Genomic DNA, 13,834 nt, shown 5'->3' with positions numbered 1-13,834 from the left:
GTAAAATTTTTCTGTGTAATCTCCACACTGTCTTTTTTTTTCCTTATTAAAAATAGATGTTATGTTTAAGCTCTGAGAGCTCAAAAATAGTTTATTATAGACATCAGAACTGGAAAAGGCCTATACATCGTTTTTTCTGCCACTTGTTGATTCTGGATGGATCCCCACGGTATATTCTTGAGCAATCTGTCTAGCCTAATTTTTAAATGAATCAACTGATAGAGCTTCCCAATTTCCTTAGAACTAGTACGTAGAGGAGTAGGCCTTTATTGTTAAGTTATTGCTCATCTGAAATACAGGGTTCATTTCTGGGTACCTCAATGCCAAGCTACTGACAATTTCAAGGGGGCTTGAGAAGTCCACTCAACATGCTCGGGGGATGAAGAAATTGAATTGTGAGGAAAAATTAAAATAAATGTAGCTTGGCACAGCAGCAACTAAATAGCTGGGGCCAGATGACATAAACTTCCCATGGAAATGAATAGAATGGTGCAAAAGGATATAAGAGAATTAAGGAAATGAAGAAAGAGAGGCTTGACTGTGAGCTTTACTAGGCTGTGGAATGCTCTCCCCAGATAAATGTTGATAGCCCTATCGCTAGGAGCTTTTAAAGAGCAGAAAGTACAGAGCATTAGAAAATGCACTGTAGGGAAAAAATATTGATATTGGCAGGGGGCGGGTCTAAATGTCCTAGTTCTTTGCATTTCTAATTTCTATTATTTGTTTTAGATTCCTACTATTTTCCTTCTATTTAATGCTTTTCTAAACTTAGTCCTAGGTTATCTACCAGACAGTAGGGTTTGTTCTTCAAATGGTGAACTGTTATAAATATAAAATTAAAAAAAATAAAGGGTCTAAAAGCTTTTAAATAAACCTAGGATGTCTAGTCATGCTCATGCAGAATGAAGAGGTTAACTTTCCTGTTTGTGCCCTTTTTTACTGCTGTGTGAGGAAAGAATGGAGTGTCATCTCTAATTTAGAATTTTATTTGTTTTATAGTTTTTATTGCTAGCTTTAAAAGTTGTTTTACTGGATTATTAGGATTTCTTGGCAGGGTTTATGCTGTCAGTTTTGTTAATGGAATCGGAAGTTACAGATGGAAAAGAGCTATTCAGTCATATAGTATATTTCCCTTGCCAGTATGCACTCTCCAGTGACTTAATCTTCTCTCTAAATATAGGGTTACCATATTTCAGCAAGAAAAAAAGAGGACGGGAGGAGCCCCGCCCTAGCCCCGCCCCTGCCCCTCCCACTTCCCGCCCCCCCAGAACCTCCAACCCTCCCCCCGTTCCTTGTCCCCTGACTGCCCCCTCCTGGGACCCCTGCCCCTAACTGCCCCCCAGGACTCCACTCCCTATCTAAGCCTCCCTGCCTCTTGTCCCCTGACTGCCCCAACCCTTATCCACACCCCCACCCCCAGACAGACCCCTGGGACTCCCACGCCCCATCCAACCACTCCCCACCCCCTGACAGCCCCCCCCCAGAACTCCCAACCCATCTAAACCCCTCTGCTCCCTGTCCCCTGACTGCTCCGATCCATCTCCCCACTCCTGCCACCTGACAGCCCCCCCCAGAACTCCCAGCCCCCTACCCCCCGCTCCTTGTCCCCTGACTGCCCCCTCCTGGGACCCCTGCTCCTAACTGCCCTCCAGAACCCCACCCCCTACCTAAGACTCCCTGTTCCTTGTCCCCTAACTGCCCCCTCCTAAGACTCCCCCCAACTGCCCCCCAGAACCCTACCCCCTACCTGTACCCTGACTGCCCAAAACTTTCTCCACTCCCCCCAAAAAGCCCCCCCCGTTTCTTGACTGCCACCTCCAGAACCTTCCTGCCCCCTGACCTTCTTACCCTGCTGCTCAGAACAGAGTGTTGGGCTCTGTGCAGCCGAGCCGGACACGTGGCTGAGCTCCCCAGCACAACAAAACCCGGTCCCTGGCCCTGCACAACAAAACCCAGTCTGGCCCTGCACAGTGCTGCCGGACTGGGCTGCAAGGGAGCTGCCGGCTCAGAATGCAGGGCGGATCCGGCTCCTCTACAGCTGCTCCTGAGTCCAGCCCGGGACTTCCCTGCAGCCCTCCCAGCCGCTCGCTCTGCTCTGCGGGGGGGAAATCCCGGACATTGTGAGTGCTTTACAAATTCCCCCCGGACGCTATTTTTAGCACAAAAAGGAGGACATGTCCGGGTAAATCCGGACGAATGGTAACCCTACTAAATAAGGTTGGTGAGATGCATTGAACCGTAAAGTACTCTGTACCAGACACTACCCAATTAAAAGAAGATCACTGATTACTTTATTGTAGTTTTTATTGTTCTTTGCAACACGTTTTTAAAGACTCTGTTTAAATTTTAAAAACAACTAATATTTGTCCCTTCTGTTAAGCTTTGTCTTTACTTGCATGTATGTTCACCAGAATGAATCACAGTATTGTTCTCTTCTAGTCTTTAAATCAACTGCTATTGGAGCCAGAAGGACACTAGAAAAGTGGTGGAATTCTTTCTAAAATGTCTTAATAGTGGAATAAGCATTGAGGAAATGCTTTAAATATCAACTCAGGCTTCCAAAAGGTATCTTGACCCACCCCGTATTTGAGTGCATGCAATTTTGCAAGCAGTCATTTACACAACTGATTTTTCATGCCCTACCATTTGTGTGCACAAATGAGATATTTATCACATGCAGAACAGACATGCGCTTGATGTATGCAAGAAATTGTGTTTGCATGTGTAAATTTGATTATTTGCTTGCACAAGTGATAGTGTTTATATACAGATCACATTTTGCAAATTTGGCCGATAAAGGGTAATGGCAATAACTATGTGAGCAGTAAGTAGCATAAGTTTACATAAATAAATCAATGCAAACTTGATACACTGATTCCAGTTTGGGACAGAATTAAATTAGTAGATGTGAATTCAGTAAAATATTTCATCACTGCTCATGTAAATCTTACAATATTTAGGCCTCTGGTAGATGAGGGGAAAGGTATCTGGAACATAAACAGTAGGAAAAGTGGAAGAAGGGCAAAGTGTGCCTCCCACTCCTTCATCCAAGCCATGGGTGGGGGAGGAGGCGGCTTTTAACCATCAGCACTTCCCACACCTCCCTTGTTCCTTGGCTGGTGCAGGGAGCACTTTCCCTCTTCCCTCCCCCCCATCTACTTTAGGCCCTGCAGTAAATGTCTGGCTGCTGTTCCCCCAGGAACAGACAGACAGCATGCCCTACCAGACTAATAGTTGCAATAAGCATTGAAAGAAAGACATTGTCTGATACCTGGGTCATCAACCACTTAAAAAGTTTGAACTGCACCTGGAAATAAATAGGTATTAGCCAGGCAGGGTGCAGAATACCAATAAATAGCCACATGCAAATGTGGGATTGTTGTAAATGCTAAGGATGGAGATTAATGTTATAGGCTAAAGAGGTTTAACTAGGAGTAGTTGAATAAAATTAAGAAAGGGAAAATAGGGTGACTATCAGGAAAATCTTGGAGTTTTTTAGGCTTCGTCCTAAGGGAAGGGGTGGAATCTTCACTCACTTTTATAAGTATAGGAGACCAAAATACTAGTAGGGAAAAATCTACTGGCAAAGGGATAAACTAGATGACACATATGTCCTTAATATAGATTGACTCTTGGAGACATTGCTCATCAGTTTATAAAGATTTAAACCTTCACTGCTTTTCAGTTCTCTATTAAATAATTAACTTATATCTGGAAGGTCACCTGTATTGTTTTAAAACTGCCATATCAAACCATTCCTTCAGTGACTTTCAGTCTTAGGTGCTATTAAGAAATAGTAACAGAAGCCTATTTTTGTTCTTGTCATATTTTTTTTTCCTATTCCACAAATACCAATTTCCTTTAGGAATGTTAAAGTAAACTGGGTAGTGTGGCAATACAACAACGTACACTAGTTACGGTGGGTGCCTAGTCATCAGAGAGAATTCTCCTTTAACATCTGTGGTGTGTCTTCTGAAGCTGGCTCCAAGCTTGACTCTGGGCTCAGCAGACTGGGCACTCTTTCATCCATTTCAGGAAGTATTTGATTATTACATGTGACTCCACTGTCCACTTTCTGATTCAGCTGGATTACGGTTACCTTAGACTGACATATGGATTCTCCATCAGCAGCCGAAGGAGGGTAGCAGTGGAAAAGTAGAAGAAAGCATTTGTAAAACTGAAAAACAAAATCAAATCAGGGATTCTTTTTTAAACATAGCTGCTAGACAAATTTAAAATTCAGTGCATCTCTAGTTACAGGTTGGAGTCATGGATTCACTCTGAATGATTAGGTTCATAATTTTTGTCAATTTTTAGTTCATCATTTCTCACTCCAGATTTCTCACATTCTTTGTTGCTTGTAGGTGAAACAGTAAATTTCACATATGTTTGGGCCTCTTTCCTTTTGGATTAGTATTGTTACTCTTTATGGTCATAAATTCCATCTAATGTAAAAGGAAAACTTCAGTATAATTGAAAACATGTTCTAATCACTGCATCAAATGATAAAAGAAGAGTTAATTACAAATACATTGTTTTAAAGTGACTTAGAAAAGAAAAGCCACCACCTGGATAATCTGATGATGCAGGGCAGGATGAAAAGAATCAGCCTTTGCATTAATAATCATTGGAAATCTGAGTTTTAATGCTTCAAACTACATTTTAAACAATTGTTTTGCTTAATTTTAGTAGTCAATTAACTTTTTTAATGTTGATTGATTTTAAATCATGGGATTTAGCTCTCAACCCCTTTGTGGTGCTCTAATTCCAAAACTTTCTAATGGGAAAGCCAATTATCTAACTTCTAATTTGCAACACCAAAAGTTGGACAGTATTATTTCTAATGTAGCCCTGCTATGAGAGACAACATTCCCATTCAGTGAACCGGGATAGTTCCATGCATGGACATGGGATAGAGACAACAATGCCTGGCACAGTGGAGGTGACCGTTTCCTAGCTTTAAACAGGAAGTGAATCTCTGTGCTGATACTGGTGGATGTCTTAAAAATCTTGGACACATTTGATGATACGGTGCTGGTGATACATACGAAACTGAGCCAGACTAAATGGGTCTGCATTATGCTGGATCCACTCATTCCTCAGACAAATCCCAGAGGGTCACAGTGGACACCTGCTTGTCCTCATCTACAGTGTCCCTATCGCATAGAATCCCATCCTCCTAAGCATTTATATAGAATTCTTTGGAGAGATCTGCGAGGCCACAGACTCTAGTGCTACCAATACACGGATGACACTCTGCTATATCGCTTTGTCCACCTATCCAATTTCTGTGTCTCCAAAATGTCTCAATGCCTTGAAAGAAGCCAGCGGATGGATGAAGAGCAACTGGCTCAAACCCACTCTAAGAAAGACACCACTTATGAAACTGGAAGTAAGAAATGCTTTGAGGAACATGTTAGTACTCTAACCTCACCACTGAATAATAGCATCAAGACCAGAAGTTGTCAAAATGGTGGGAAGAATCTGGGTGAATGCTGGATAATGTAGCTTTTCCCATACCAATGACTTCCTAAAAGTAAATTGAAGTCAATGGGACTACTCGCATCTTTAAAGTTAAGCATGTGCATAAATGTTTACAGGATCAGGGTACAGATAAACATCTGAAACCAGGGAGAAGGGAAGGGAGAAGACTAAGTTTCTATGCCTTTACATAATTTTGTTCAGAGTTTAGATATGAAGATGATGGGTATCCAAGAAATATCTTGGGTGGTGGTGGTTTTATATATAATTTACACACCATCTAGTGTGCTAGGTGTGTCAGACAGATATAAAGATAAGATCTATATTGCTAAAGAATTATAGAAATAGACAACATACAAATATGGGAATGCATTAAAGGGGTAATGATGAAAAATGATGTGATTTGAATAGTAAGGTTTAGTATATGCCTGGGTTAGTTCCATGATTTTGTCATGGAATTTTTGGAGGGGCAATCTTTTTGGTGAATTGAGCAGGATGGAGATGGTAATCCAGGGTTTTAAAGGGCTTTTATGGGTTTCATAAGCCTGCTGTCCTATTATATCAACACTGGAAGAGATCAAGGTCTTTATTATAACAGTGTAAAGGGGCAACTGTTCTATTACATTTGAATATTTTTAAGTACAATAAAGCATTTTGAAGTGCAGTGGTGAAAGACAGCAGATCGCAGATTGCAGAAAAATTCTAAGGAGGTGAAATAGTTATATTTTTGTCTTTAAATTTCATTTCAGGGATCCTCATCATGATGTCCATGTGTAATGAAGTGCACGTGTATGAATACATCCCTTCAGTCCGACAAACCGACCTTTGTCACTACCATGAACTATACTATGATGCAGCTTGTACCTTAGGGGCTTACCATCCACTACTGTATGAGAAACTGCTGGTGCAGAGGATGAACAAAGGTTTGCAGGATGATCTGTATCGGAAGGGGAAAGTAATCTTGCCAGGGTTCAGGTCTGTAAAGTGCCCGGGACAGACTCACTTCCCACACTTATAAAAGTGAATCGTTCAGAAACAATGTGCAATAAGGTACTACTGTCGTACTATAAACAACAAAGGAATACTTGAAAATGTATCTTAGACCAACCCAGTCTTGAGTCTATAAACTGTAATTAAGTAGCAGGCATGAGAGTTCCTTCCTTCCTAAGCCTGAGTATGTATAACTGCTTTGCAAATAGTTAAAGAAAAAAAGCTTCGCTCACGAAAGGTGCAAACGCACTGTTAGGTAGAAATACAATGTATTGTTGTGGGCATGACCTGTCAGAAAACATCAGTGGTTTCTTATGCCACAAGTACTAGATGCCAAACTTAAAAAAAAATAAAAAAAAATTAACAGTTAAATCTGACACTATGAAGCAGCCTGTATCATTCATATACAGAGCTGTCTGCTGAGAGATGAATGATTTTTCATCATACCACAGGATTTTCACATTCCCCCACCCCCAAAATAAAATAATCATGGTTTTGAACTGGGCATGCTATGAGTATAATGGGCCTGATTCTCATTTATACAAAGGTCCCTTTACTCCATTCTGGCAAGGTAAACGGGCTTTAAAGTGAATGTAAATTACCAAAGTAAAGGAACCTTCACAAATGAGAATCAGGTCCAATAGCTAGTCATTGTATTCAGGTAGTTTCTGCAGCCAGAAATCAACAAGTGATATTTACTCACTTTTAAATGGATATTACTGTACATGCAGCCAGGTTATTTAAATAAAGATATTACGACTGCACATATCTGTCATGGTGCATGCAAATGCTGCATTCAGGCAAAGGGTGAAGAGAAGAGAATCTTCTCCTTTCTTCAGAAAGCACTCATTCTGCCCTCATTCAGCTTGAGCAGAAGACCAGCAAGAGGGCATAAATGAGACTGAAATGGTGCATGGGCTTTCTGCCTGGGGGCAGTTTCCCCCTCTGTGCACATATGTAGGTACACTCCAGGGGAATGGAAACAATGTGCTCTGCTTGCACTCATTCATTTGAAAGCAAGTTGTAAAAAACAGATTTCTTACAAGGACATTATTCAAAAATATAGGCCTGCCTTTGCCAAGGAAATAAGCATTTTGGATGGGGAGATTTCAGAAATTAGTTGTTTGCCTATTTTGTTGTAAGCCAAGTTAAATTCATTTATTATTTCTTTAAAAAAAAAGCAAGGCATTTTGTTTTTTGTTTTTGTGAGGAAAAACAAGATGTGAGTATTTTTTAATTCAAAATTATGAAGTCTATATCCTGGAGACATTGTAAAGCCTTCAACAATCTTACTACGGCTTATACACTGAGACAATCTCATAATTTCATTGTAAAAACACAGCATGGATAGTCTCTAATCCACTTCTAAAATCCACTTGGATGTTAATGCATTTAAAAAATGTTTTCTCTGACAAGAGTTCAGTTTCAGGCTGGAGGTAGGTTAATGTTCTTGTTTGCTTTTTAAAATTTGTTTTTTCAGTGAGCAAAATTCAGCAGGAGTGATTACGTACAAGAAATCATACATGTCCTATCCATATCCATTCAGCAAAAAGGTGATTGACTGGTAGAAACACTGTTATTAAAAACAGTGGAGGAGAAAAGCATATTTCACATATTTAGCAATTGGCTACTTCGAGATAGCTGGCGATGGAGAAAACCATGTTCATGTATTTTCTGTCATCTTTGTTTATAAAAATCAGTGATTTTCAAACTTTCTTTCTTTTTTGGATTTCACCTTGAGGTGTGACCCCTTTGGAAATCTTAGATATAGTCTGTGGACCCTCAGGGCTCCGTCCACCACAGGTTGAAAAACACTGATATAAATATAAATCAGAAGAATTTTGTAATTCTCCCATCCAACCTTTCCTGCTGTTTTCCCCCCTCTAAGAGCAGAATTAGTATACTGCACACATTTAGCCTTCTTTTTTCAAATTGTCATTTTCTTGGGCTTTGCAGTCCTTCTGAAATTCTTCCTACCTGACAGAAAGTATGTTCATGTGATCCAGATATGCCTTGTGTTGATTGGATAGGTATGTTCATAAAGCATTTTTTCATAATGCCAAATGTACAGCTTTCATTAATTTCAGCCTTAGTATCTGGATGCATTACATACTGATTTTGGAAAACACATTATAATAATATTTTATGTTCATTTTTGTTCTTAACAGTATTTAGTCTTAGTAGTGCTATATAACCTACAAAGGGAAAAAATACTTTTCCCATATACACCTCTACCTCGATATAACGCTGTCCTTGGGAGCCAAAAAATCTTACTGTGTTATAGGTGAAACCGGGTTATATTGAACTTGCTTTGATCCGCTGGAGTGCGCACCCCACCCCCACCCCCAGGAGCGCTGTTATATCGGGTCGCGTTAGATCAGGGTAGAGGGTATTATTTTATTATATTCATTCTTTTTTAATTCAACTGTTCACCAGTTCGTAGAGAAACACATTAAATAGGGTTTTTTTCTGCATAGGCAGAGTGGCACTTTGTCATACAGTGATCTTAGTATCAGATCAGGGTTTCCCATGTGCCAAGTTCACATTGGATTAGCTCCCACACCTTTCAATAAATGGAGTTGATCATATTTCCAGTACAATTGAGTAAGTCACTGTGCAATATGCAGAAGTCTCTCAGACTCCACAAAATAGCATGCCAGTTTCCCACTCGTTTGCTCATGCTAACCTTAAACTCTTGTTTCCATCAGGAATAAGAAAAAGTTAACCAGCAACACTCTCAATTGTCCACAACAATAGGATTGCGTTATATTACGCTCTAGATAGTCTGTCATCACTAGGGTGACCAGATGTCCCAATTTTATAGAGACAGTCCCGATTTTTGGGTCTTTTTCTTAGATAGGCTCCTATTACCCCCCACCCCCGTCCTGATTTTTCACACTTGTTGTCTGATCACCCTAGTAATCACGGTGCCGCTTGTACGCAGCCCTATGGACTCTAAAGATTCTCCTAAAGAAAAATGTGAGGCAGCATCCTTAGCACTCCTGTTTCAATGAAGTGCTGCCTTTTAACATTCCCACACAAAACTGGGTACACATTCATAGAATGTATTTTATACTTTTATCTTACATGCATATCCTTTTATGTGTAGTGATAGTGTGCACTCGAGGCACCTGAGCAGAAAATCTTCCTTGTCCAAGTGCAAATGCCAAGAAACATTCACCTTTTCCTAGCTTATATAATTATTTAAATTGGTATGGATCTTTCATACCCCATGTCATCTGTCCTAATTCTAACCCTGTGTATATTATGATTCACCAACCACCTGGGTGTTATATCTTCACCCCCTAACTTAGCTTTGCTTTAGAGCTGTGCTAAGTGCACCAGCCTCTTCCTGAAAAGGAGGCTAGCGTCAACTCTTTGAAGCACAGGGTCTCAATCATCCCAAGGAGGAAGGGCCTCAACATGGCTTCCAAATCCTCGTTTCCCCTGTGATATTTCATTGTTCTACAAACACAGGCATCTTGACAATTTAAGATTTTCTCCTCCCACTCCTTCTGTCTATCTTATTTAAAAAAAAAAATTCAGTACAAGTTCAGCTAAGTCTGATTTGCTAACTGAGAATTCAGCTGCAATTTTACTTCTGATCGACAGGAGGCCAGCAGGGGGAAGCAAAGGGCAGCATGAAGAGAACTATAGAACTGCTTTCACCAGCCTTCCCTCCCTTCATGGTGCCTCCCTCCTAAGCTTTGGTATTCTTTGCTTTTATGGGAGGCCATTGAGGTTTTTTTGTGCGTTGGTTTTTTTTTAAACTTTGAGAGCAGAAATCGTGTATCAAAAATCCATACAAATCAGTTGCATTTAAAAGAGTGAATGAATGTGTATTAGGTGTTCAATAGACATCTGGATAGCTTTTTAATAATGGTAACTGGTGACTGATGTTTTATATATACATAAGTGACGTGTTATACATTTCCCCATCCAAATCATTCATCAATATTTTAGGATGCGATCTTGTCACCCTTGTATGTATGTAACTCCCACTTGAAGTGAGTGGGAGATTTGCCTGGGCAAGGCCTGCATGCTCCTGCCACATAATACACATGACGCAAATGCAAGTTAGACTCATCCCCCTTGTATGCCGCTAGAGTTACAAAAGCCTAGTTGATGTGCACTGATGGTGTATGATTAAGAGGTGAGACGGTTGCACTTAAAAAAAAAAAAAAAAAAAAAACCACCCACAAAGCTTGGGTAAATCTGCTGAATTTATGTTATTTTTGGTTTGCTGTATTTTCCACTGTGAATTATGCAGCTTTTTCAACTTGTGGTGGCTATATTGCTTTATGCATGACGCCTTTAGATGGTTAAATCAAGGTATTCTTCTGTTAATTCCAGAGAAATTATGAAAGTTTTGACTCATTTTGAGTTACACATTTTTAAGGGGGAAAATACTTCTGATATTCCATTCCTTCTATGATTCCAAGGCTTACCTGGCCCTCATTCTCCACACTGTTACACCGTTTAATGCCAGTGTAACTGTTAGTCAGTGAAGTTACACCAATGTAACAGATTTGTATGTGGTAAAGAGAGAGCGATCAATGTATAATTATATTGACCTACACACATGGGGCTGGTCTACATGCTGAACACAAATATTTAGCTAAATCAATGCAACCTACTGGTGTTGACATTCTTTTGTTTCAGATTAAGAATTCCTTCTTGATTCTGTTTGCATCAATTTCTTGCCAAATTAAGCAAAATTGAAATAGTTCATTTTTAACCGGAAGTGAGTGCCACATTAAGAGGTTGCACAGTTTTAACTCAATCTGTTTAGAAACAGTTTGAATTAAAAGGGTGCTCAAATTGTGTCTAGACAAAGCCGTACGTGGTTGCTTTTGTGTTGGTCTTCCTCTTCAGTAATGCTCTCATAAACCGGGAAATGCTATTCAGACACTGATACAAACTTATGATGAAAGTAATGTTAAATGTGTTGTCTGTGAAAGTGTCACTTTGAGTTCTTTCTCTTTGTCTACAATCCATAGATATGCTAGATTGTTTTTTGAAGCAGACTGTGAAATGTCATTCAAGAGCATATACAGATTTCCTGAATGCTATCTTCTCCAGTGCGAAGAGGATACCTGATTTAACTGTTTGAACTTTAAAGTAGCCCATGTCTGGGCATGCCTCTCACAGGCTTATTTAATTAAATGAATTTTGACACTCTGAATTTCTTCTCCTCAACTTGGCAATCAAATCCAGAGTTTTGTTCTTGAAATATCAGCTATGTAAAAGTCTTACATGTATCCATATCATCTCATCCTCTGTGAAATGTAGTCATTGAACTATTCAAATATGGAAGACTGTGTACTTTTTTAATAGCTTTGAGAATTATTTTGTATGATGATTTTTTTAAATGAATGTGTACTCTTCAACAAATTAAATCTTGAGATTTTACAGGAGTCACATTTTTAAACAGTGTTTGTATACATTTTAACACTTTTCTATTTTCTATTTTGATTTTGTATATTTTTATGTATGCACAGTGTACAGATTTTTGCTGTAAATAAAACATTTGTTTTCATTTATTTATTTAGCAGTGCTGGTCCTTAACTTGAATGGATGAAATTGCATGCGACATGAAATTAGGATGTTACTAGTCAGTTCTACATAGTGAGGAGACCAAGATCTTGAATTGAAATAGAGGTAGAGGCTGACAAGTAGCTTGTTTAATTAAAAATGGAAAACATACAGTATAAATGGATTGGGATACAGAGCAGTAAAAGGGATTATGGACTAAATGGTTGCTATAAACCACTGATCAATAAAAGGATGTGGGATGACTGTGGACAGACTTCATTCAGTGACAAGAATAGGGAGAATACAGACGCTGAGGGCTTGTGTACACAGGGAAGTTGGCTGGCATATCTATAGTGGAATAATTATTTCACAATCAAGTCACTGTTATTATAGACTAGAGCATCCGCAGGAGCCATTATGCTAGCATAGCTATTGAAGAAAAGTTTATTTCACTATAGCTATGCTGGTCAATTTCTCTGCTTAGACAAGTCCTAAGAAAAGGCTACACTCTAGTGACTAGATGTTCTATTCAGAAAGTTGGCAAATTTCTGTTGAAGTGAATGTTTTGCCTTCTCAAGAAATCATGTCCTAAAGTTAGTAAAGCAAAAATTTCTTTACACAGACCATAATTTAAAGTGAAGAATGAACTACAAAAGGGAAAACATAACTGCACAGACACGTCGGAGATAAAATATATTGTGCACCCACGAGAGGCCTGAGCCAAAGCCCATTGAAGTCTATGTGAGTCTTTCAGCTCATTGTAAAGAGCTTTGGATCAGGCCCCTAATTTAGAGAGGTGGACTAATCTAGAGAGCCTGCATTTTTTCATCTCAGAAAGTTCCTATTTAGTAGGCATGGTCAAGTTGCAAGGAAGCCAATTAAACAGAAGTGAGGTGTTAGATGTTGAATTGTTTAGATAACCACAAAGTCAGAATCCCACCTTTTATTATACCATTTACTTGAGAGGCGTGTGCACATGTGGAAACTAGCCCATTTCACTTTTTCAGAAAGGAAACGTAGTCATTTACATTTACCACACAACATGAAAGTAAGATAAGAGGCCTTTTTTGTTTAATAACACTCTGATCGGCTAGGGGCTCAACAGAAAAAAATATTTCTTTTGAAAAACTTGATTTGAAGAAGGCTTCCCCTTTCAGGCTCTTCAGGTTAACTTGACTTGTGTTTTTTACCTGTATTTTTTCACAAGATCACTGCATTCTTCATGGTAAAATGAACCTAGCAAATAGGGGGCCTTGGAGGGGGAAGATTCCCTGCTGAAGAAGGAGTGAGCACTAATTCTTGGGGTGAATGGGCAAGCTTGGTTGGTTGGTTTTTCTTTTGGCTTGCTTAAAATTGACAGTGTGGCCTGTTGGGAATTGTGTGTAAGGGGACGGTCGGAGTGGGGGCCAGGGGTTTACTAGCTGCTACCTGAGAAGGCACTAGCCTCCTGTCCTCTGATCCTTCATCACCCTTGATCATCCTTGTGGTTACCCTGCCAGTGTGTTAATGAGGGGGCAGGTCTGACCTAGGAGAGACTGGCTTAAAAGCTAGATGCTAAGTGAACAGGATAGCACACAGGGGAGTTTGAGAAGGAGTTTGTAGAAGGGGAAAGAATAACATCAGCAGGGTTTGGAACAGCTGCTCCTGGCTCCTCCATCAGTGTCCAGACAGAAAACCTGACCATGGATGCCTCTACCCAAGTCCTGGTGTGGATTTACAGAGATGGTGGCCTGCATTTCCCCATCAAAGAAAGCCAGGCTGGGGAGACCATCCAGTGTGAAAGGTGCCTGCTGGTGGAATCTCTCAGGAAGAAGGTGGGAGAGCTACG

The 13,834-nt window shown here is 39.9% G+C and overlaps 2 protein-coding genes across 2 annotated transcripts in view; one reads left to right on the top strand and one right to left on the bottom strand.

Moving 5' to 3' along the window:
* ST6GAL2 (ST6 beta-galactoside alpha-2,6-sialyltransferase 2) overlaps positions 1–12,014 on the top strand; it is a 79,822-nt gene extending 67,808 nt beyond the window's left edge. The window contains exon 6 of the mRNA XM_054010527.1: positions 6,231–12,014. Coding sequence (XP_053866502.1) covers positions 6,231–6,499 — 269 coding nt within the window. The 3' untranslated portion in view covers positions 6,500–12,014. The remainder of the gene's footprint in view (positions 1–6,230) is intronic.
* Positions 2,225–13,834, bottom strand: part of LOC128826947 (vertebrate ancient opsin-like) — a 134,259-nt gene continuing 122,649 nt past the window's right edge. The window contains exon 5 of the mRNA XM_054010542.1: positions 2,225–4,177. Within this exon, the coding sequence (XP_053866517.1) occupies positions 3,935–4,177 (243 nt within the window). The 3' untranslated portion in view covers positions 2,225–3,934. The remainder of the gene's footprint in view (positions 4,178–13,834) is intronic.

The sequence above is a fragment of the Malaclemys terrapin genome, chromosome 1, assembly GCF_027887155.1.
Source record: "Malaclemys terrapin pileata isolate rMalTer1 chromosome 1, rMalTer1.hap1, whole genome shotgun sequence".
NCBI classification, from domain to species: domain Eukaryota; kingdom Metazoa; phylum Chordata; order Testudines; family Emydidae; genus Malaclemys; species Malaclemys terrapin.
Note: the sequence above shows the minus strand (reverse complement) of the source record. Positions and strands in the feature narration are given on the sequence as shown.